Genomic DNA, 25,393 nt, shown 5'->3' with positions numbered 1-25,393 from the left:
GTGTCTCTCGTTCCTTGATCCAACCAGTGAAAACCCTCTAGAAATTCCCAGCCATTCTCAAAGCACACAGACAGTGACCACACACAGTCGTAGCTGCTCAGATACAAAGGAGGTGACCCTCATACTCCCCCACCCAAAATAAGCATAGTGGGTGGGTTAGTACACATGACAGTACAATTTTGCCCAGCTGTGAACTTTACCACGGAGTCAATATGAGAGAGAGAGAGAGCCGGGACTAACTGGCTCATTTAATTGAGGTCAAAAGGGAAATAAACATTAGTGTTTGGTCGGCATTTTTAGACTCATTTCGTTTACTGAATATGACATCTTCATTTTTAATTGCCGACATCACAACTACTTCAGAATAGGCTGGAGGAAATGAGGAACCAGTATTGCCAAGATTGTCACAGATGCCCTGAAGCTCCCTCACTGCAGTCGGGGTCCGACCGAGCACAGAGAGGCCCCTGCGTGAGACAGCAAACTGTCCCGGAAACAGCACTGCGTGCAGCCAGGGCTCAGCGTCTGGCAAGACCTGTGGATCTGGGTGTGTCACAGGGCCTCCATTTCCTTGTCTGTCAGATGGAGATCATAGCCAGCTTACTTATTTTTTATTTAATAAATACTTGCGTAGTGCTTGTGTATTAGTCCTTCGTAAATATTTACTCTTTTTAATCTTTATACTAACTTTCTGAAATAAATATTATCATATTACAAATGAGGAGACTAAGGGCATAAAAAGGCTCAGTGATTTGACCGAGGTTGCAGAACGAGCAGGTGGAGGAGCCAAGATCTGAACCAGACTCTCTCCAGACTATCTTTTTAGTTTCTTTGCCATGCTGCCTCAAAATGTACATTTTAGAATGCATTATTGGAGGCTCTGACACAGAAAAAGCCAAGGACTGATGAGGGTTTAGTGAATCTGACACACAGTAGGAGCTGAGGGGCAGAGAAACCCAGGACTCAAAGGAAGGGAGTCACAGTCATTCCTTCAAGGTCACAGCTAGGAAGAGGGAAACCCAGGGAAGGATGGACCCAGGTCATGTACAGCCAGGTGGATGGCAGAATGGAAGAATTCCCTTATGACGCTGGCTCCAGCCGTGTTCTGGTCCGTCCCTGTGTGTCCTGGGCAGGTCAAGCTGGACCTCCATTCCTTCATTTGTGCAGTGAGGGGCTGGTCTGAGGCTTTTTCTATTCTAACATTTCAAAGACTAAGGACTCTTGTCATAAAAAAAAAAATGGTGCCAAAGAAGAAAGAAAAAAGGAATGAGCCCTTTTTGGAGAAGGTGACTTTTGAGCTGTTATTTAAAGCTGATTTTCACTCTGCCTGATATAGCTCAGTGTGTTGAGCACAAGCTGCAAACCAAAGGGTCTCTGGTTCAATTCCCAGTCAGGGAACATGCCTGGGTTGTGGGCCAGGCCCTCAGTGGGGGCCACATGAGAGGCAACCACACACTGATGTTTCTCTCCCTCTCTTCTCATCTCTCTAATAACAAATAAATATAATCTTTTTTTTAAAAAAAGCTGATTCTTTCAGCCAAGGCAATGCTTAAAAGTCTAATTTTGAAGTTAGTTTTTCTTTTCTGGTATATCTGGTACTCAGATTAAGTACACCCAGAATAACAGTGGTTAAACATGGGTTTTAGATATAGATGGACTTCAGTTTGAGTGCTGATTCCAATTTAGTCTGGGAAACCTTATGCAGATCACTCAAGCTAAGTTTCAATTGTGTCATATGTGAATTGGAGATGATAATGATGACAGTATTTACTTAGCGTCCTGAGGACTAAATGAAACAAACCCTGTAGTGCATTTGCCATAGGGCTTCACACATGTTAAAAGTTCACATTTTACAAGGAACCGAGGTGACTGTAGTCAGGGCTGTTCCCTCTCAGCACCAGAATGCACTGCTACTTTGTGCCCATGATGCATTCTCATTGTTGAGGCAAACTCACAGAACAAAGGGGAAAACAATGTCTCTAGGAAATGTGCGCTGAGCTGATTATTTTCTTGTATTCCAATAGATGGCACACAAGACCACTTCTGTTACTCAGTTGAAAAAAAGTTACTTCTATGGATTGAAGGTGAATTCTCTAAGCCTCTAAATTATCTTTTGAAAGCCCTGACAGTTATACTTTTAATTAAAAGCATTCTCATTAAACTCTAATACTACAAAAGCAATTTATACTAAATTCCAGCATCAAGATGTCTGCTCAAATCAAAGTGATCTGCTCCAAATTCAGTTTTCATTTCCTCCTCTGCTTAACAAGAGACACCACTAAATGCACAATACTCATAAGAAATACACTGCTATGTGGCTAGAATATTGTGGAGTGATGTATTACCTTAAGTGCCTCACATAAGCACTATATGCATTATTTAGAACACTGACTGTAGAGGGGTAGGGGTGATAATAGCAGGGAGCCCTATTTGAGAAGAAGGACCATCGGAAGCCCCAGTTGTCAGTGAGAACATACCACATCCCATGGGTAGGATGGGCACGTTGGGGGAGTGGGTGAACCATTGCTTTAGAAAGAAGGAATAACTGAACTAGGGCGGTGATTTCTCATTATTTTGTTCCACAGGGAAAACCAGGCGTTAGTGCTCTATTCTTTTTGCTTGCACACACAACAATAGAAGGGGATAACAGGGGAAAAGGTAAAGCAAGAAGAGGAACTGACCCTAAAATGAGACCCAGAAAAAAGACAGTCCATGCTAATCACAGAATCATAAAACTTGCCATGCTAAAAAAATTATTTGACTATATCTTTGTAAGCAAAATCTGGCTTCTCCTAAATTTAACATGAGGATAGTACTAAATCCATGGAAGGCCAGCCTGCACAATGCAGAGGACCCTCATGAACAGAAAGGCCACTGTTTGGGAAAAGCACTGATGTACAGGTGCCTTGGTTCATGGGCTCAATATACATGGCAGCAAAGCTGGCCTATCTTCCTCCTGAGGGAACCTGCAGCCCACCGGCTGACAACACATTGTTATGCCTCTGTACACAGCAACCACAATTAGAACTAGTGCAAAAGTGTGGTCTAAAGCTGCGGAGAGAGAGAACATGTTACTTGACCAAACTGGAAGCTATTTTTTTTTTTAACTAAACACATAGTCTGTTCTTGTGGACTAGATCCTGTCTGGGGTAAGAGAAGAGCCAGTCCTGGCCATCTTTAATGAGTGAGAAGTGTAGGCCATCCATCTATATTGGGTACAATAATTCACCTAGATAAACCAGGAAATGGTTTATTTGACATTTTAGACCCTCCGTCGCCTTAAAAAAATTTTGCTTTCTTCATGCTAACCTATCCTGAGAGTCCACTTGTATGTGAATGTATTTTATGAACGAGAGGAGCTGTAGCTGAGGGTCTATTCCATACAACTAGATATAGTTAAAATTTTTTTTTACTGAGGTATAATTGTTATAAAATAAACTATACATATTTAAAATATACAATTTACAGTGTGAATTTATGTGAATTTATACCTGTGCCATCATTGCCACAATTGAGACAGTGAACATATTTAGTTTCAAGTAACCATTCAAGGAACTTACAAATCGTGTAAGCATCAAGGCACATAGGCATCTGTACTCTTTTGGATATTCAGTCTATTCAACTTACACAGACAATTATGATATGACCTGTTAATTAAAAAATCTAGGGAGAAAAAAAACACTCCAAAACTCCTGACCATTAAACAATGGTGTTGTATGCTATAGCAGTCAAGCTAATTCCCAAAGAGGCCTCGCTTATTTTTCTAACCTCACACACTTGTGCCTTAAATGAATGCACTGGGAATCCATCCTAATCCAATGATAAAGCACAGTAAAGGCCTGCAGAGAAATCCTGTAAGTTGCCCTGAATTTAATTTGCAGTCAGCCTGGCCTCTCTTTTAACTCCTTCTTGCCTATATTTTCTGCCCTTAATTATATCTCTGATTTCATCTTGGGAGGCAGACTTGAAGCACCAAAGGGAAAAATAAAGTTCTATGATGTCATTCATAATGTGCCATATTAAACTTGAAAAGCAAAAATGCACATGCCCACCATAAAATGTTAACTATTCAATTAAATTCATCCAATGAAAGAAATAATGTTGCCTAAAGGTTTCACACCATTGAAAAAGCTCTTTAGTTCCACCTACCAGAACGCCTGGCATTGACTCTCCATCCATCCGTTCCCCTTTTCAGACACTGCCTGCCTTGGCACTTTTTAAAAGGCTTTAACGCCTTTGCTAACTGAGAGTCCATTTGAAAGAGGCAAGTTAAGCATTTCAGTTTTTAATAAGTACCATATACCACCTAAAGGGAAAAAATTCTACATTTCCATCAACCAGAAAACAAAATTGGCAAGGCATGGACCTCCATTTGACTTGAAGATTTATTAGGAATAAGAAAATAATACTTAAAGCTACAGTGAAGTCTTTAAAATGTCAGGTGTGCATGTTTACGTGTATGTGCTTTTAGGGGGGAATTTAGTAAAGCATAATAGAGAGGCAAAAAAATCTAATTGTAATACTACACAGTCTCATTTGACATTAAGATTATAGAACCATAAATTGTACTTTTCCCTTGAATTAAAAAAATGTTTTCATAGACAGATTTATTTACTGGCATAAAATAAAATTCATAATCGTATACCTCCAATATCTGGTCACCAGCCCACAGTCTTCCATCTCTGGCGGCTGCTCCTTCCTCATAGACTTCATGTATAACTATAGCATCCTATAAAAAAAATTCTCATTAATTTTCAACAACCACAAATGCTTCCTTAAGCAAACCACCAAATCATAGGCAGCAACCCATAATTTTGCTATTTGCTAATAATGTGATATTTTATTTGACCTAAAGATAAACAAAATATACAGTTAGGACATATTCATAGGTATAATTAATTTTTCCTCAGTTTATTATTTCATTCCTTTAGGCCTGGCTTTGCCTAATATTTCAAGTTAAACTTCCCCCATATGTTTTACTGTAAGCCATGTACATTGCTGCTGTGTATGAACTTGAGGTGAACTATGTGTCATTCTTACTTATATTTTATGGTATATTTTGAAACATGGTTTCAGGTATTTATTGGTATTCAAGGATTTGGCATAGATGTGTGGTCTGATGAAGGGGGTTGGTCAGGCCTCATTACTTGGGCAATTAAAGAAAAGAACTTAGTGGAATGAACTGGCCCCGGACAGAGCATGGAGTAGGGGAAAGAACAGTCACGTCCTACGTGGAAGACAGCTGAAGGCTCGAATCCGGACTCTGCCGTTGTGGAATTGGGCAACTTAACTCCTACACTCAGCATTCTAAGCCATAAAATCAGGATAATATTTAAGGAGGTAAGCTCTGGTTGAGGAAGGTGTTTGATAGTTAATGAATTTAAAAAATAATTTCTATCTCTTCAAATTAATCATCTCCATTGTTTATCATCATAAAAATAACATGTACCACGATTAAAATAAAATTTTAAAAAAGTAAAGGACAGAAAACTGTACTTAAACAATGATTAAAATAAAATTAAAAAAATAAAAATAAAAATAACATGTACCAATGTAAAGGACTCGAGCAACATCACAGGGCATAGTAAACACAGAAAGAGATGGCCTCCCACACCAGGCCCTCAGTGACACTCCCCAGAGACAGCCCCCACAACAGCCTCAGCAGGGCCCCTCCAGGTAATTTACATCCATACACCCAGATATGTATATGTTTGGGGGAGCCTATTACAGTGGATGGAGTTGGTCCACACCAATTTTCTCCTTCATGATAAGGCTGGAAATTTCCTGCCTCAGGGACTTTTGCGGAGCTGAATGCAGAAGCATCCAGGAGTCATGGGTTCTTTCTGTTGCTGATAAAACTGAAAAGATGTTGTTGAATGGATGGATTATCCTAGGTGTGTTGGAGGGCTGCTGGGAGAAGGAAAGAGCTTTTAAGTGGAGACTAGAGACAGAGGTCTGTGGGTTCTGTGAGAGGCAAGAACTGGAGCCCTGCACTGCCCAGCGTCCTCCCAGTTCCTGCTCCTCGCTTCCCCAGTGCACACAGAGGCCATGGTCAAGGGGGGCAGGCTCCAAGTGTAATGATCCACCTTGAAAGAAGTCCCTCCCATGCACTGGGGTCCAGAGCGGCAGGACTTCTGGTCTTGCAGGGAGCATGTAGGCTTGGGCACCTATGGGCTTGATGATTACCGGGGAGGTCTGATGACACGGCCGCAGGGGCCTTTCCAGGTCTGGGAGCTTTGTAAAGAAATGGGAACCCTGAGAGATAATGAGCCACCAAAATGACAGCGGTTGAATTACGCCTTAGTCCAGAAGTGTGGAGCCTCAGAATTAGAATTAAATTAAGTAAACAAATGAAATATTTCTTGCAAAAATATAACAAATAAGAGAAAAAATCCAAACCAAATCTACTCCTTTAAAAAATATAAGGAAGTATTATGGAATTGTATAGCTGAAACCTGTATAACTTTATTAACCAATGTCACACCAATAAATTAAAAAAAAAATTTCTATACAAATTCTGGAATAGAGAAGAAACAAAAGAAAAAAAGAGTTCTATAACCATATGACCCATCTGGATTCCAAATATCTTTACAGTATTAAATACTTTCATTTCATCTCACCATACAGTTCTGAAAGCATTCTTTATTATAGCAATTAAAGAGGCAGCCCCCCAGAGCCAGGGACGTTCCTTGATCCAGACAATTTACATTTCAGATTCCGTACCAGCAACAGATTTAGACCATTCTTTGTTGTAACTGACTTATGAAATTTCCAGACCCAGGGAGCACTTACACTGCCAAGATTTTGTTCCTCTGAACTGTTCCAGGGAAATGGTTTTGAGGAAACTTGCTGGGTCAGTGGCTTGAGGTGATCCCAGCAACACTGCCAAGAAGACACCAAGGGACAGTTTTATGAAGGCAGTGCAGGGAGAGATTAATGCAACTCCCAGTAATACCCCACATTATGCTGGTTTGTTTTCAGTTTGGTGGTCAGAAACTCCGTCCACACTGGACGGGGAGAATCAGACTGAACTTGTACTATACATGGCTTTTACAGAGCTTAATTTTCAGTATAAACTCCTTTGATCTTAGAACGTTACAAAAGCCAAATGGGAAATTTCTCTTCATTCATACTCAAAAGGAAGGAAAAGACCCCATAAAGTTTTTATTCCATAAAAGTAGCCTGAATTCTATATATTGTCTGGGTGCTCAGTAAACTCATACATAAAATAAATATACTGTTAATAGCCTCAAATAAATGCCAAACTCACTGCCAATGATCTGTTTTTAGTCCACAAGTCTATATATGAAAAACTCTCCATTATTTCTTTCCCTTTGCTTGAATATGCTCTAAATTCTCTTCAAGTTATCAGGGAAAATACAAGAGAGCACGAGACACTCTGACCTAATAGAAAAAGGCCATGTTTCTTACCATGTGCCCTTTTGTGGCTCTGGACAATTTCATTAACTGGGGGTGACAGAGGTAAGAGGTGGGGACTAACAGTTAAATTGGAAATGTGGACTGGTGAATTAAAAAGAAAAACGAATTTGATTTATTCTTCAAAAGTTATATATATAGTTCACAGGGTAGGACAGAATAGTAAAAAAGATACTAGATTGGGTTATAGTAAGCATGTATATGACAAGGCTACATTAAAATTTTACTTCTGGCAATATACATAGTTATTACAATATTATTGACTATACTTCCTATGCTATACTTTACATCCCCACAACTCTTCTGTAACTACCAATCTGTACTTTTCAGTCCCTTCACCTTTTTCACCCAGTTCCTCTATGCCCCCAGCTGCCCTCTGGCAACCATCAGTCTGTTCTCTGTGTCTGTGAGTCTGTTTTTGTTTGTTTGTTTATTTTGTTCTTTAGATTCCACATATGAGTGAAATCATATGGCACTTGTCTTTCTCTTTCTGGCTTATTTCACTTAGTATAACACCCTCTAGGTCAATTGAATATAAATGGTAACTGAAATATATTTTAAAAAATTTACTTCCTGCTTTTGAAAAAATGTGATTAGGTAAAATAATGGGTTGTTAATATAAAACTGACTTTCATTGTTTTAAATAAAAAATTTGGAGTTCATGACACACATGATTCTAATCTAGTATCTCATCCTAAATTCTAGTGCTCTGAAGCTATTGACATGAAACTGCTTGCTGGAATGTCTCTGAGTGCCTTCTCCCCCACTGTCCTCCCTTCCGAGCTCTGCATATTTAGTAACATCCCTTCACCCTAGAAAACTTCAGTAACTCTGTCTACCAACACCAATGACTTCTTCTAACACTCACCCATTCTAGAGGCAGTCTATCAGTCATTTGCGTGGGGGTGTGTTGCTGGCTTATGGCTGTAGAAACACATGATTATGAGGTAGTCCCCTGAAGTCAGACTTCTCGGTCTTGCTATGTCTGGCCATGGGCCTTGGGAAGGCTATTAACCTCTCCAGGACTTAGCATCCTCATTTTTATATAGTTTTTAACAATATAATCTATATACAAGGCTTCTATACAGTGCCAGCACAGAGTCAGGAACCAATAACAAGTCATTTATTTAACACCTATGTGCCAAAGATGCTATGCACTTCCCATTTGTGCCATTTAATCCACATAACAACCAAGCAAGTTCAATATTATTAGTCTCATTTTAGTTGGAGAAACAGAGGCTCAGAAGGGTTCAGACTTGACCACATCTTTACAGCTTCCAAGTAGGAGAGACTAAGTTCAACTTGGGACTGTATGATGCCAAAGCCTGCATTTCTACCATCATAAGCAAGACTCTCATCTGTTTTGAATATTGTATTTTGTGCTTGTACAAAAGCTTACTTAGGATTTTCCATATGGCATCAATTCTGTTGAAATACTGTCTCCTCAATTCTATAGCAAAAACCTTGAGGGCATCATGAGTTGATCATTTTACAGAGTGAACAAAAAGACAACTTGTGGAAATGAAAACTGAGGCCTTAATGAGGTGGGGTGACGTGGATCTCACTTGCTTAAGTGTTGGTCCGTGATTAGGGATTCTACACAAAGCACATAGTTAGGCCCTTTCCCCACCCCCACACAGAATCTCTCTCTCAGTTCCACTGTTATTCTTGTTTCCTTCCTTCCTTCCTTCCTTCCTTCCTTCCTTCCTTCCTTCCTTCCTTCCTTCCTTCCTTCCTTCCTTCCTCTTTTCAGTCTACGCACTCCTATTCATTCACTGATTTTTTTCTACAGGAGCGGTTATAAAACATTAGACACAAGTGGTAAATTGATGTTTGAAATAAAAAGTTGTTCAGTCCAAGAAAATAGATTTATCCTGATTTATGGCATATAGACTTGAGAATCCTTCATAGATGACCAAATGCAACCAATACTAATTTCCTCTTGATAGTTGTGTGACTTCCACTGGGACCACAGAAATTTAAGTAACATGGTCTGTTTACTTACTGCCCAAAATAAGACTAACAATTTTGCTCTGGACACTCTAAATTACTTGTTTGACTCGTCAGCTCTAGAGAGAGAAGAATTTGATCAGTGAGTTGGAGAATCACTCACTTATTGGGGTTTCTCTAATTAGAAGGGTCAGTAAGGATTTTAGAGATGTGGGAAAAGTTGTCTGCTTACACACGTCGCCCTCACCAGTTTATGTCTGATATTGATAGACATTTGAGAAAAATTCCCTTGTTCCACAATTAGTGATACCATTAAAAAAATAGATACCCAGGAAGAAGCTGGCTAGTAAATTCATCATATTGTTTAAGGGACCACTGTTTTAATGTATCCATTCCCAAAAGAATAAGTTCTTATTTATTTTTAAATATAGATAATACATGTACATGGTACTATACCCAAAATAGTGTACCAGCCAAATGCTTGAGGGTCAAGCTCTAGTTGATCTGCTTTCCTTTGCTTGAGCCAGCCAAGTAACATCTATTCCACGAAACCTCCTTTGACTCTCTCCCGCCGTGAGGCTGATCGACCCTTTCTGCGGGTCACCACTCATTCTCACAGCATCACAATAGCCTGTTCTTGTCTCTAGGTTCTGTATCACCTCCCACCCTCAGTGGAACCTTTTTGAACAAGGGGTGCTTTCAACTCCTCTTTGTATCCCGCTGCTGAGCCAAGAGCAGATACTCAATGAATGTTTGCTAAATGATTATCAAAAATTTGGATGGAGATTGAAGAAGGTATCAAAATGACCCAGAAAGAGCAGGGTTAGTATGTCATAATCTTAATCTAACCCAACCAAGCTTCTGATGGTAATATACAACCATTCTACCTACCACACATGGATATTAAATCCACCTGAAATTCCAGAGGATTTACTTTAGTTCATAGTGCAATTTAAAGGAGCCAACTATGAGGGCTTTAATTATCACCGAGCCCCACAAAAATCACAAACTCCTCCAGGGGGATTTAAACTCTGAATTGCTACAAAAAAATTTCACAACACGGTAGTAATGTATCCTTAGGCAGGGTCAAAGTCATCAGACACTTCAGCCTATCAATCACCATTTTCTTTACTGTTCAAGCTGCCAACAAGTAGATAAAGTAACTCATAAACACACCAATCATTCAGCAGAAGGCAATTTTATTGTTGTCACAATAGGCCCATAACACTTAAAGAAGCCATGTGTTAGAAAAATTAACTAAGAGTCTCCTGTGGACTGAAGGGTACGAATGAGCACCCTGTGTGGGTGAGCTACTTCCACAGAATGAGGTTTTATGGCTCACACTTCTAGATACCCAGTGAATTGTTTTAACAAGCATCTCAGAAAAAAATTTTGATCAAGAATTATATGGTAGACAGCATTATAAAGGACTGGGTACACACGGCCTAATTTTACTGCTTGTAGGCCAGCTTTACTTACTTTGGATTACTCTGGAATTAAACGCAATCTTTGCCATACTCATAAAAGCCGCTGTTCCCACTCCCCACAAAAATAATCCTAAGGGACATTTTAACTACAGAAAAGTTCCACATCAAATTTCACATTTAGGTGGAAAAGTTATTTACCCATGATTCAAAAAGAGTGTTATATCTTATTTTCCTGTTTTATGGGAAAAAGCTCTCCTAGTAAGAAAGACCTCTGAGGATCAAAAAGTATTAAAATACTGTAAATAAAATGGGTATTTTTTTCCCCTCTGGAAGAAACTACAGCTCACATCTGTGGCCTTAGAGGAGCAGTGCTATTTTTAAACTCATTTAATGCAGTTCCCCTCTCCGGCCACCAGTGTTCTGAGATCATACAAACACGTGTTCTACACAGCAGATGATTCCCTCAGTCCAAGGCCAAACCAATGAAGGGTGATAATACGGTGGGGTAGGAAAATGTCAGTCCAATGCTGTGAAAATCAAAACTATATTCAACTCTATGCTGAAGAAGTCATGTGGCTGTATTAAGTTACTGATTTGTGATGTCTACTGCAGTTAGAGTTAAAAAAAAAGTGTTGGGTTAAAGCTGTCAAAGTATTTCTCACTTTGAGCAAAGTTGCTATGCTCCAAACTGTATTTGTATAAACAAAGGGAGGAGAGTCTTAGAACATGATTCTTTTCTGTCCCAAATCCTCATGACCAAATTCTTTAAAGCCCCAAATTCCCTATTATATTTCATATACAATGTGATTTAAAAAAAAAAAAGGCAGTAAAGCATGGAAGAAGGAGCCCAGGAATGGGGATATAAGGAGTTAAATTTTCTGACAGCTCTTCAGGTAGCCAGTTTTGCAAATGGTTCTTCATGAACCATGTTGCTCATAATGCTTAATATCATCAGTAAAACACAGTTGAATAGCATGACTTCTAAAGCCATTCCAGCTCTAAAATTCTAAACCACTGTGAAATCATATATTGTGCAAACTGAAGTAGAGAAAGCCATTGTGTTACAAGGATGCCCAGGCCCTGCCTAAGAATAAGACTTTCTTCTAAATGGCAAACCAAATTACTGACTTGATTCTTGGCTTCACCACTCTGTTACTGTTTCCCTGTAAATTGCTCTTTACTTCAATTAGTGAATCCTTTGTTTCTGACTGGATCTTTTTTATGCTGCTGAGGTCCTCACTAAGTCCCTTATACATTCATATAACCAGTGTTTTGAACTCTAATCTAATAGATTGCTTATCTTCAATTTGTTTAGCTGTTTTTCTGGAGTTTCAATCTGTTCTGTCATTTGGGCCATGTTTGTCTCCTCATTTTGACAGCCTCCCTGTGTTTGTTTCTATGTATTAGGTAGAACTGCTATAACTCTATGTCCTGGTAGTGTGGCCTAATATAGTAGGTGCCCTGAAGGGTCCAGTGGCATAGCCTCCCCTATCACCCAAGCTGGGGTACTGGAGGCATGCCCTTTGTGTGGGCTGCTTACACTCTTCTCTTTGTAGTTGAGCCTTGGTTGCTGTTGATAGGCCAATGGGAAGGATTTACCCAGGCCAGTCAGCTGCAAGGACTGGCTGTGACCACTGACCACCAATCTCCACCCTCCAAGGAGGATCAACTGTACAAGGGCATGGTGGTGGTGCTCCAATGTGGTCTGTAGCTGTCCCCTGGGTACACAGGCTCTGGGATTTCCCAGGCGGTGCAGGCCAAGGTCCTCCTGCACTTGTGTTCTGCCTAGGACCACCCTGCATGAGCTAAAGAGCAATCTGAGATGGCTGCTAGTTGTGTTGGGCTTGGAGATTCCCAGGCAAAGCCAAGCTGTGAATCTAGTCTGGTTGCTGCTAGTGGGGGCCTGGAGCTCACTGAAGCCAGCTGTTGATTGTTTGATAGTATTTAGGTAGTTGTGCAGCATGAGCCAAGACTAGCCATTCATATGGAAAAGTTATGGTTAACAGCTTTGGTAGGTCTGTAAAGTGGATGGGACAGAGTCTTAAGAGATCTCCAGGGAAGGGCAAACAGTGTTAGCCAGGTCGATGGAGTTTCAAATATGGCACCTGCCTGCTGGCTCTGTGGCTCTGTTGGGGAAGGAATCAGAAAAGGACAATGGCCTCTGTCTGCCTTTCTGCCTGGAAGAAAGCTGTCTCCCTGCTCCTGCCTTGATGCCAGACACTTCAGTTCATCCCTGTATACCACTGGAAGCAAAACAAAAAAACAAAATAAAGCTCAACCAATCAGAACAACAAGAAGAAAAAAGGAATCCAAAGAAACTAGGATAGTGTAAGCAGTCTCTGGGACTACTTCAAGCATTTCCAACAATCACATCATAGGGGTACCAGAAGGAGAAGAGAAAGAGCAAGAAATTGGAAATCTATTTCCCATGCAACAGGATGGATGGACCTGGAGAACACTGTGCTAAGTGAATTAAGCCAGTCAGAAACACACGTACCATATGATTTCACTCATATATAGACTCTAATGAACAAACTGAACTAACATGAAAAACAGAGACAGACTCATAGAAAGCAGGATGACTGCTTGGTTGAGGGGTGGTGGGTGAAGGTTAGAGGGTGGAGGGATTGAGCAGAAGGAAAAAGGATTTGTGGATACAGGCAACAATGTGGTGATTGTGAGCAGAGATAGGTTATAAGGGGACTAAATGGTAATGGAAAAAACCCCACTGAAAACATTTAAAAAAGCTTATTGGCTTAAATAAAAAACTAACCATTTGTTTGTTCCTAATTTTGCAGGTTGGCAATTTGGCCTGGGCTCACCTGGGCAGTTCTGTTCCATGTTGTGCCACTTGTGTTCTCACATGAGTGTGCAACCAGGTTGGCTGGGGCCTTAGGTGGGATGTCTGGGCCCCTCTCCCTCCATGTGCTCTCTCTATATGGTGTGTCATCCTCCAGGAGGCCTGTCCAGACTTGTTTGCAAGGTGGTAGTACTTCCAGAGAACAAGAGCTAAGCTCAAGGTCAAGGTGTGAAAGTCGCACAATTCCACCTTCACTACTTTTGGCTAGCTCAACTTAAATGAATCCAGAGAGAGCATCATAGAATTTGTGGTCAATGTGAATCTACTACAGACTGTATCAAGTCTGTTATATGAATTTTCCAGCCTGTAATCAATGTAAAACAGGAAGAGTCCTGGCTATGGCTACATAAACTTGCGTTTAGATTTTAGCTCTGCCACTTATCATAGCTTTCTGGTACTTCTATTAAGCTATTTAACTTCTCTGAATCAATGTTTCTGTCTCTGTAAAATGGAACTAATTAATCCTACCTTGTAGGGTGTGAGGATGAAATTAAATTATGTATATGCTGTCAAGCAAAGTATTAGCCAAACAGATGTTAAATAATTGCTAATGAGGGGTTCCAGCACAAATATATCTAAGGTTTAAGGGGCATATTTGGTACATAAAGGAATACATATACATCACAGTAGTCACAATTCATGATTCTAAGGATGAAGGATGCCAGCTGTGGTCCATATTTTAATTTCTAATTTTCCTGTTATCATGGTGATCCCAGAATATAAAGATTGCTTCTTTTTAAGAAAGATTATGCTACAAGGATATTTTAGATTATTCTTTTTCAAGTCATGACTGTGCAGGGCTAAGTCCAAGGGACCATTGGAATGCCACAAGATCTGAGCCAGGCTACAGGAGTCCTGCTCCTAGATGTTTTGATTTTTCTGTTTTAGTTAAGTACAATGTTCGTTGTTCGTGGTTTGTGTATTGGTGAATTTGCCTACATTCCCAAATTAATGCTCGTGGTGCTTCTGCTGTCATTTGTAGCCATGTTACAGAGGGGTGAAAATTCTGAGTAGCCAGATTCACTCGTTCCCAGGTGAGGTAGAACAACGTGACACTTGGCTTCCTGTTTCAGCTGTCACACTGTAAGCATCATTTTGTGCTTTCTAGTGTCAGGGATTTTGTGTTTTTGTGCTTTTCTGTTTGTGATTTCACTTTTTAAAATGGCCCCAATGACAGAGCTGAAGTGCTGTCTAATATTCCTAAGCACAAGAAGGCTGTAACACGCCTTACGGAGAAAATTCATATGTTAGCTGATGTTTGGTTATGAGTTACAGTGGTGTTGGCCATGAGTTCAATGGCAGTAATCAACAATACATATTAAGCACTGGCCAGTGTGGCTCAGTTGGTTGGAGCATCATCTCATAGACCAAAAGGTCATGGGTTCAATCCCTGGTTGGGGAGTGTATGAGAAGGCACCCAATCAATGTTTCTCTCTCATATCAATGTTTCTTTCTCTCTCTGTTTTCCTTTTTCTCTCTATAAAAGCAATGAAAAAATGTCTTCAGGTGAGGATATATATATATATATATATATATGAACACACATAAAACAAGAATTATGTATTAATTGGCTGTTGAAAATATGGCCAGAGGCTCAGTGGAATCTAAATCTGTATTTCCCCTAGAAGCAGTTTGTCAGTATTCACTAATGCAGTGCCTGCTGCAACTTTACGGAACACAATTGCCGTGGATTCTGAGAGTGGCAGCACTTCCTACCAGTGCTTTTCACTGGTGATACTTCACTACAACAAAACTCAGAAGCCTAATATGAAAGGAGATGAGGGTAGCAATGCAGACACACGGAGGCTATAACAGAGATGCAGGACTCCAGCTGAAAATGGCAGTTCTCTGCTGTCCTTGCCACAGTGGGGCAGTGGGTGGATTAACACAAGGATGGAGAATTTAATGCATTTTTCTTATGCTACGGCTGATACTGTTAAGCTTACTCAGTGTGTTTTGTGGATCTATATATTTTTTAACCAATTACAAAGGTAAAATAAAAAGATCATTTCAAGTTGCAAAGGTGCTAATCTTCCCGACCTTCAGACCAAAAACATATTCCTTTTTTAATGTGAAAGGTGTCTGGCATCCCCTCACTGATCCACAAGGACCAGTGAGTAAGAGGTCCCTTAATTTCAGTACCTTATAAGAACATGTAGAACCTGAGGGAGAACATTGTCAATACACATACATACTATTTTTCCTTTATCCTAAAATGATTTATTTCTCATTCTATTTGAACAATTTTATAATTTGGGTGAGTCATAACGTGTTGCTTTACAACTATGGATACAATAAAAGATTATTGGTTTAGAAGAAATACAATATTTGCCAAATTGATGTAGGTTTGTTTGCTAACATCATAGGTTAAATAGGTCATTGTTCCTGTTCACAAAACCTGAGGGGGCTGTAGCAAGAGTCAAAAAAACTACTTATCCATTATACTCAACTTTGCTAACCAAGAGACTAGGGTTCACCACACAGAATTCCCATGAATCTCAAAACTCATAAAATTGCTACAAAAGGAGAAAGAGATATCCTATATATCCTAATCTCAATATATCTATCTATTCTATATGCTTGGGAGTATGAGTTATGCAACTACCAAACCTTCAAAGAGAAAGAAAATGGATCACAATGTTTAGTACCTATTACTTTGTAATACTGAAATATTCTCAGATAATAAACTATAGACAACATAAATAAGTATTACATCAGCAATAGATATAGTGGCTTGTTTGACATAAAAATAAGGATTAAATCAGCAGTTGCACAGGAAGCAATAACCCCAGTCTGTGTGTGTATGTGTGTTTTGTTTTAAAGCAATGGACTGTGTAAGCCATCCTAAAACTCAAACGCTGGGATTGTAAACTCTTATACACTATTTACAGATAACTAAAATGTGAAATGAAAATCACAGCAATAAAATAGCTAATATAAGAACTGCTGTGAATATATAAAAAATGTTCCACATTTTACGACTCTGAAAAGCTTTCTTTTGTCAAGCTCAAAAAGAAAAAAAACCCAACCTGTTTTATATTTACTTATAATAGAGTTCCCTTGCCAAGTCTGATTTAACAAGAAGTTGAGACTCATCAATATGAATATAATTTTTCATACTGAAATATAGATTTATTTTAAGGAAATGGAATAATATTTGCCTTATACATTATAAGTCCCTATAGTTCCATCTGGTCCTTATTTATCTAAATTTTACTCAGCTTGCATAATATTTTTGCTTACAGTCATATTCTTTAAGATCAGAAATGTCCAAATCTGGAAATTCAGAGGTACTATTCGTTAACATTCTTTCAGTGTGATTCATAGACTTTTCGCAAACTCCACTTTGATTTTAAAATAAAACTAAGGTAATAAGATGTTTTGTGTAAAAATATATGACTTAAGCAATAATGATAAAAGGAGCCTGGCTTTGGGGGAATTACAAGCCAAAGCAAACCGCACTCCTTATGAAATAGACTGTGCAAAGTTCATTTGAAGGGGAATGGCAAAATAAAACACTTAATCAAATGTAAAATAGCTTTCTATTCTGCTTACTTTAAAAACTATCTCATGGTTTAAATTGCTGCAGTTCTACATTTAAGTGGTCACAAGCAGTAATAACTGAATAATAGCATCCCATGTAGTGAAGGGTTAAATGAAAACCTGGCGTATGGTTATAGCTGGAGGACAGATACTCTTCACTTCAATTTCTAGGTGGATGAACTCTGCCACATAGTACCCAGATGGGAGAGTCTAGCTACCTTGATGCTTCCTGCCATGGTATCTGCCCTACAGAAGTTCTGTTTAATAAGAATGAATTAAATTGGCACTTGATTCAGGGGACAAAATATATACAGGTTTGAAACTTGAAGAGAAATAACAACAGTCTGCATCTGACATTCCCAGGCCCTTTTGATATTAAGAACATCTAAATTTTAAAATCTATCCTGGGAATCATAAAAGCACATTTACAAAGGGATGGTACCAAGACTGTTAGACAAATGTCCTAGTCTAATTGTTTGCCTCTTGCAAAGAGACAAGCTTATCTCTAGACCCATAAGAACAATAAAAGCATAGCAGTGAGGGCTTCTATTTTTAAACTCACCTTTCCAAGCATCCAGAAAACAATACAAAAACAATGATTAGGCCCTATTCTTTAATTAAAAAAACACAAGATTTTGCAGTTGAAAGGAATTTTTGACAGCCCTGACTGGTGTGGCTCAGTGGCTTGGGCATTGTCTCCCAGACCAAAAGGTCTCCAGTTTGATTCCCAGACAGGGCACATGTCTGGGTTGTGGGCCAGGTCCCAGCTCAGGGCATGTGAGAAGCAACTGATCAATGTTTCTCTTCCACTTCAATGTTTCTCACATGCTCTCTTTTTCCCTTCCTTCCCTTTTCTCTAAAAATAAAAAATAAAGATTTATGAAATGGGAATATAAAAATAAGATTACAAATTTTCCTATATTATTATTTTGAAGAAGTTATAAATGTAAAGGTTCCTCCCTAATTAAAAAACAAAGCCTAATAATTAATAATATCCTTGCAAAGTGGCTGCCTGTCTTTGTCAAAGTATTCCCCAAGAGGGTGCACTCTTGTCCCCACACAGTTCATTCCAGCTTTGGAGAGCTGATGTTCAGAAAGGTCTTCCTTATAATCATGTAAAACCACCTTGGGAGTACCTGAAGTGATCTTTTCCTACATTCGCAAGAAGAGATAACTTCCCATGTGTGCAGAAGTCATCCCTGTCTTTTTGGCCTTCCTTTTTCCAGTCTGTTCTATTCTCTCTCCAATGATGTGGTTTCAACTACTTCTTTTTAACCACATACTCATGTCCAGAAATGAATAGGATACTCTAGCTATAGTTAAAACTGATCAGAGTAGCACCCCACAGAGATCTAACCGCACGTGCAAAAGCCTTGCATTAGGTCGGGGCAAGACTCATTAAAGAACTGAAGAAGGCCAGCATGGCTGGAATCCAGAGAGGCTGGACAGAGAGTCATACTTTTGAGTGTGTAAGGCACTGTGTGGGGGCACTGAAGATACAGAATAAAATAAAGCAGGTCTGTTCTCAAGGAGCTCAGGGTCCAGTGGGTGAGGTGCGTAATTACAGAGGAAGGCTGATGACACACAGTGGTAGCATTAGAAAAGGGGCACAAATTATGTGGCTTTGGAGTCAGACTGTCTGATCAAATCCCATCTGGACCAAATCCTAGCACTATGTCCTTGGAGAAGCCACCTAACTTAATCTGTGCCTCAGTTTCCTCATCTGTAAAATGGGAAGAATGCATTCCTGTAGGGTTGTTGTGGGAATAAAATGAAATGATACATATTAGTTACATATTAAGAACACTGATTGAGCCCTGGCTGGCGTAGCTCAGTGGATTGAGCATGGGCTGTGAACCAAAGCATCACAGGTTCGATTCCCAGTCAGGGCACATGTCTCAGTTGCAGGCCTCGGCCCCCAGCAACCGCACATTGATGTCTGTCTGTCTGTCTGTCTCTCTCTCTCCCTCCTTCCCCTCTCTAAAATAAATAAATAAAATCTTAAAAAAAAGAATAGTGCTTGAATCACTTTATAAAATGTTCATGCTAAAAAACAAATATCTGATTATCTAGAAATGAAGTCATGTTTCTCAGGATATAGGTAACATATCAAAGACACAGATGAAGGGAGCTAAGGATGTATTTTTTTTAAAGCATCGACTAGCTATTTATTTATTTACTTATTAATTATCCTCAGCATAATTTTTCATTGGTTTTAGAGAGAGAGGAAGGGAGAGAAGAAGGGAGAGAGAGAAACATCGATGGGAGAGAGAAGCACGAACTGGTTGCCTCCTGCATGCCCCCAGACTGGGGATAGTAAGTGCCTGGACTGGGGATCGAACCTGCAACCTAGGTTTGTGCCCTGACCAGGAATCAAACCTGCAACTTTTGGGTTATGGGATGATGCTCCAATAAGGGCTAAGGATTTATTTTAATATAACTGTTTAATAATAATAATAAATGAACTCTGTATAGACAGGCACTGGGAAAAGCCCTTTATATTCTTTGTATTTGTTTATTTTTAAAAATTTCATTTATTTATTTTTAGAGAGGGGAAGGGAGGGAGAAAGAGAGGGAGAGAAACATCAATGTGTGGTTGCCTGTTTTGTGCCGCCTACTGGGGACCTGGTCTGCAACCTAGGCATGTGCCTTAGACTGGGAATCGAACTGGCAACCCTTTGGTTCATAGGCCGGCAGTGAATCCACTGAGCCACACTCCCAAGAACAGTTCGGGTTTGCTAAAACTCTAAGATAAAAGGCTAATTTCTTAATTTTTTTTTTGTTCTCTAGAATTCCCAAGACTAAGAACAATCAAGATGTACTTCTAATCAGCAAGCAAACATGTCTGATTTGAGGGCATTGAGGGCTTCAGGGAGGGGTTTAAGGAATATGGTACAATCATCATAAGAGGTAAGAGTGCTCGGCCTTTCATTTGGCAGAATATGTGCCAAGTCCTCTGGGCTGCAAGATTTAATGCAAATGACCACTTCAGGACCAAAAAAGGGGAGGGGAAGGCAGGGTTAAAGGATGGATGGATATGTGGGTAGAAGAAAACAAAAAATGTGAATTAATATACTACCTCTTCTATGCAATGTACCTTATCTGGTTTCCTGGCTGTGTGTCCCCCTCAAATTCGTAAGTTGAAATCCTAATGCCCAGTGTAATGGTACTAGGAGGTGGGGCCTTTGAGAGATGATTAGGTCATGAGAGAGAAGCCCTCATGAGTGGGATCTGTGCCCTTAAAAAGAGGACCCACAGGGCTCCATGCTCCTTTCACCATGTGAGGATACGAGAAGCCTGCAACTCAGAAGGCCCTCAGTTAACCATGCTGGCACCCTGATCTTGGACTTCAGCCTCCAGAACTATGAGAAATAAATTTCTGTTGTTTATAAACACCCAATCTGTGGTATTTTGTTACAGCAGTCCAAATGGACTAACACACTGGCTTATAAGAAACATAAAAACTAGTCTACATTAATTAAATCTATAAAGTGCATACTAAGCTCTACTTTCCAGAGGAAGTCCCCATTTTAATAGTCCCTATTATGATTTTTCATTGGTTGACCCCCTATATTAGACCATAAACATTAAAGGCAATAGAATCAACTTGAATGAATGTGTGAGCTCTTTGAAGACAGGGTTTTTCACTCAATTTTGTATTCTTAGCACTAAGCAAAGGGCAGCCTTTGAGCAAACATGTGCAACCTATCACAGAAGAGCCAAACCCACCAAAAGCAGACCTGGGAGCACATCATAAGATTGAAACAACAGAGGCAGAACTTGTCGGTGAGGATTGGGTCCAGGTGTACTCATAAACTGTCCCAGGAGGCTCACCCTCATCATTATCTTGGTATTTTAAAAAGCCTAGTTAGATGACCTTCTGCAAGTACATTGGGATCCTAAATGAGATCTCCCTCTGTGATCTCAGAAACCATCTGTCTTGGCTCCAGAGACACTATTTATAGCAGATAGGACTGATGTGGTGTCAAGACCAAGTCCCAGAGGCTTAATTCCTCTCAAGACAGCAAAAATATCTGTTGGACATACAACAAAGAGGGCACAGAAATCCTAATTGGGAGGGTTGGAGCAGATGTGTAAGAAGGGTCACCAGCATGCAAAATGTGCTCTTTCTTAGCACTGGAGCTGAAGTAAGGATGCATCACATAACCAAATGTGCAAGGGCAAGTGCAAAGGTACTTTTGAGAGTGGATCTCAACATTGTCCACGATTTCCTTTCATAGGCTCTCATCTCGATTTGCTAACTTTCTGCTCTGGATGCCTCCCAGGACCCGATGGGATAGAGTGCACTGGAGTGTCAACTAGACTGCTTGTCCCAGGTCAAAATTTGGAGGGGGAAAAAGAAAGATCTTCATTGTGACAAACAATGGTTTTATTTGTTGAAGCACCTTCCATCCCTGTGCTGTTCAGCCTCACCAAAATGGCATGCCTATATATTATTGTGAGTCTAATTTACAGCTTTTGATGAGGTACCTGAGGTTAGGAAATAAAAGCTGTGTCCCATTTCTCATTTTTAAGTGGTGCTTATCCTTCCAAGGACAACGGGATTTACAACCTCAAAAGGTGGGACTATATATTATGAACCTCAAGATGCTCTTAAAGAAAACAACTGTTGGCTGCCTCATGATGGCAAGAGAAGCAGAGCGTAGTGTTTAGCAAACAGCCTGACACCTCGGGTGCAGGAGGTGACGTTGGGCAGTGGGAGCCCTTGGCAGGCCAGCAGCCAGCAGCACAAATGTAGGCAACATGAAAGGCCCAGGAACAGCTTGGGCCGCTCATTCAGGTTTTGTAAGCAACTCACACAAAACAAAATCGCAGTAATAAGAACAAAAGTAATATATATATATATATATATATATATATATCAGCTAACAAATTCGTTCAGCTAGGCCAGACATGCTGACTAAAGTCTTCTGATTTCCTAGGGGAAATCTAGTTCTGCCTTATTTTAAGCAGTATAAAGAGACTTATATTTGCAATAAATAAATAATCACAGGGTTCCTTTTTGATTATGAGTCACTACAGAATTTTCTTTGATTTATTTCAAATGTGGTTTTACTTATACTTAAACTTAATTATTTATCATTCAGGAACATCTCTTGAGGAAAATGAGAGGACAGGCCTTGGAAGGGAGACACACCCAATATTCAGGGTCAACCAGTAGTTTCTCAATACAACCCCGATGACCTCAGTAATAAGTATATATATAATTTTCTTCTGTTTGTAAAGTCTGATCCTCACCACACCCAGTGTGTGAGGACTGTTAAGCTTACTTAGTACATGTGGAAACTGAGGCTTGGAGAAGGTACACAACATGTGCAATTGCTTATAATGTACTAAGTATCAGGCTTGGCACTATACACTGGTCATCTTTTTGATCCTCCTAGCAACAACTCTATATGGTATTACCATCCCCACTGATAGATCAGGAACTGCACTCAGAGAATAAGGAACCTGTCCCAGCTGGTAAATAATAGAGAGAAAAATATTACTGAGAGCCAACAGAGGAACAAGCAGTCAGTCAACCATCTGCTCAGAATCAGCAGAGAAAAGATCATGGAAGCTGGAGAAGCTGGGCAAGACATCCTCCAGAAGGTAAAGAACATTGAAGGGGGCAGGGGAGGAGGGAAGAGGGCAGGAAGGGAGCACTGTGGAGCGAGGGGTACAGAGCCTGAAAGGCTGGGTTGCAAATGCAAGTTTGGGGCACCACAATCTGCTCCAGTGCTATGTTGATGGCGTGTTACTTCCTGCCCAGATTAGGAGCTGGCTAGAGGGCTGGCCAAGGTGTTTCTGTGAACTGCTCAAAGACCAGATCACATGTGATTAGGAGGCATTATTAAAAATACAATTAAAAAAGATTAAATCACTTAAAGGGAAACTTAAGGAAGAGTTTACCCCTTTCTTCAACATCAAAAACTGGACAGAGAGCATTCCAAGTCAGACATGAAAAGTTCTGCAGCCTTAAGAAAGCAAAGGCCCATGAAAGGGCTGGGAGCTAAAACTGGCTGTGGAGCTGGTTAAATTCAGGTGAAAAAACATTAGTGTATGCAGGAAGCCACACACAGCAGCTCCTGCCTGCAGAGGGAAAGGGAGAACAACTCAGGAAATAAGTTATCCCGAATTCTGGAGAAAAGTTTTAATCAATGTTTCATCAATCTGAAGGAGATGAAATCTTTTACTAAATAAACACCAGCCTCTGAGCATTTATACTCAGGTGCTTCACTAGTAGTGTTGAGCAGAACATCAGGATTCTCCAGGTCAGGAGAGAATTGGAGAGAGAAGGACCACGTCCAAAAAACATGTACAAGGTATCAAGACCCATGTTTCTGTAGCAAACGCTGTGTTTGAGTTGCCTAGTGATTAAGGGGCTAGTGTTTGTTACAGAAAAATAGAATAAGATCTCCCCACCCGTCAATAGTACTAACACAGAAATATTATATTCCTGCCAAAAATGGATCAAATCATTTTATTGATCATAATATACTTATTTTATCTGTAAATCTGGAATAATTTATTCCTTACTAAATAAAATAGACAAAAGAAATACCAAAATATTCATTTAAAAACATATTCATTAATTACAGTGATTTTCTCTAGGGAGAGGCCCTGGTTAGAGTTGGGGGTGGGGACAGAGGGCAAATCTAGGGCAAAGGGGTATATATTTTTCACTTTATATCCTTTGGTGTCAATTTAACTTTGTATATTATGCATACATTACTATTCAAATATGTATGCATTGATTAATCACATTTTGTGTAAATTAAAACCCATGAAGTTTTGCATTTTAATGGCAATATTGATTAGTGACAATCAAAAGGTATTAAATAATCAAGGATCTATCATCCAAGCAAGGACTAATATTCTATACCAATTAAAAAAACATTATGAGTAGATGGGACCATGGTCAGAATAAAGCAAAGCCTAACTTTCTGGGCTAGAATTGATATATACTTTTTAAAAAAGATTTTATTTATTTATTGTTAGAGAGAAGGGAAGGGAGGAAGAGAAGGAGAGAAATATCAGTGTGTGGTTGCCCCTCATACACCCCCAACTGGGGACTCGGCCCACAACCCAGGCATGTGCCCTGACTGGGAATCAAACTGGTGACCCTTCAGTTCACAGGCCAACACTCAATCCACTGAGTCACACCAGCCAGGGCAGAATTGATGTATACTTTTATCTAGCATTCCATTAAACAATAATGATGATGATGATAACAATAGTGCATACTTATATTTACATGTACATCCAGGCACCATCCTAAAAACTGTTATATTTCTAAATGCTGCTATGATGTTGTTGGTCTGATAAGCATTTACAAAAAATATTCAGCATTTTAGATGAAGAAAATCCTTGTGAATATTAAACACTAAGAAACATTTGAAAGCTGCTCAGAATATGGATATATATCCATCTACGATTATACTTTTTTCCGTACCATGAAAAAACCAACTCTGGCCATAAGGAGTCTCAAAACAAACTTTGTGACAGTGGATATATTTCATATCTAGAAACTTACCAAGGGTGTGTCTTTTCCTCCCACAATGCTGAGACCAAGCCCTGAACGTCCCTTGGAGATTTCTATAATCATTTCCTGGCCAGGGACAATGGGACATGTGGCAGGGTCCACTGACAGAGGAGCCTGGAAACCACCTGGAGAAGGATGGAACACGGAATGACTGGCGAGTAGGAGATGCAGCTCAGCTCACACACTTGGAGAGCGCACAGTGTTCATGTGTTTACTATCATTTCACTCTTTTTCTGCCAAGCACCACGAAGGAAAAAGCTGGGTCACTACTGCCATTCACTTGGGAATGGAACATGATGTTCCTATGACAACTTTGAGATTAAAACAATAACTAACCCCACCTCCAAATCACCTATTTTAGTTAGAAAAATTTTCAACCTTAAAATATACCATAGAGTATAATGCAATTTAAAAAAAAGCCCTAAAACTTATCCTAATTGTATACATAGTAAAAAATAAACAGTATTATAAACATAACTCAAGAATTGCTGCCTCCATAAATGCAAAACTGTTAAAAGTATTATTGCTGTTTTATAAAGATTTACCTTTTAAAGCCATTGTTTTAGAAAAATTTAGAGGCTAAGAAAAGATTTTTAATAATACCCACTTATCTAGCATAAATTCTACATACAG

The 25,393-nt window shown here is 39.6% G+C and overlaps 1 protein-coding gene across 6 annotated transcripts in view; it reads right to left on the bottom strand.

Annotated features, from left to right (window-relative positions):
- The window catches only part of PATJ (PATJ crumbs cell polarity complex component), a 331,922-nt gene that overhangs the window by 41,579 nt on the left and 264,950 nt on the right, over positions 1-25,393 (bottom strand). For all 6 annotated transcript variants that reach the window (XM_036026193.1, XM_036026198.1, XM_036026197.1 and 3 more), the window contains 2 exons: positions 24,752-24,885; positions 4,643-4,726 (listed from right to left, as the gene is read on the bottom strand). In XM_036026193.1, coding sequence (XP_035882086.1) covers positions 4,643-4,726; positions 24,752-24,885 — 218 coding nt within the window. The remainder of the gene's footprint in view (positions 1-4,642; positions 4,727-24,751; positions 24,886-25,393) is intronic.

This window comes from Phyllostomus discolor, chromosome 5 (assembly GCF_004126475.2).
Source record: "Phyllostomus discolor isolate MPI-MPIP mPhyDis1 chromosome 5, mPhyDis1.pri.v3, whole genome shotgun sequence".
Lineage (NCBI taxonomy): Eukaryota > Metazoa > Chordata > Mammalia > Chiroptera > Phyllostomidae > Phyllostomus > Phyllostomus discolor.
This window is presented reverse-complemented; position numbering and strand designations above follow the sequence as displayed.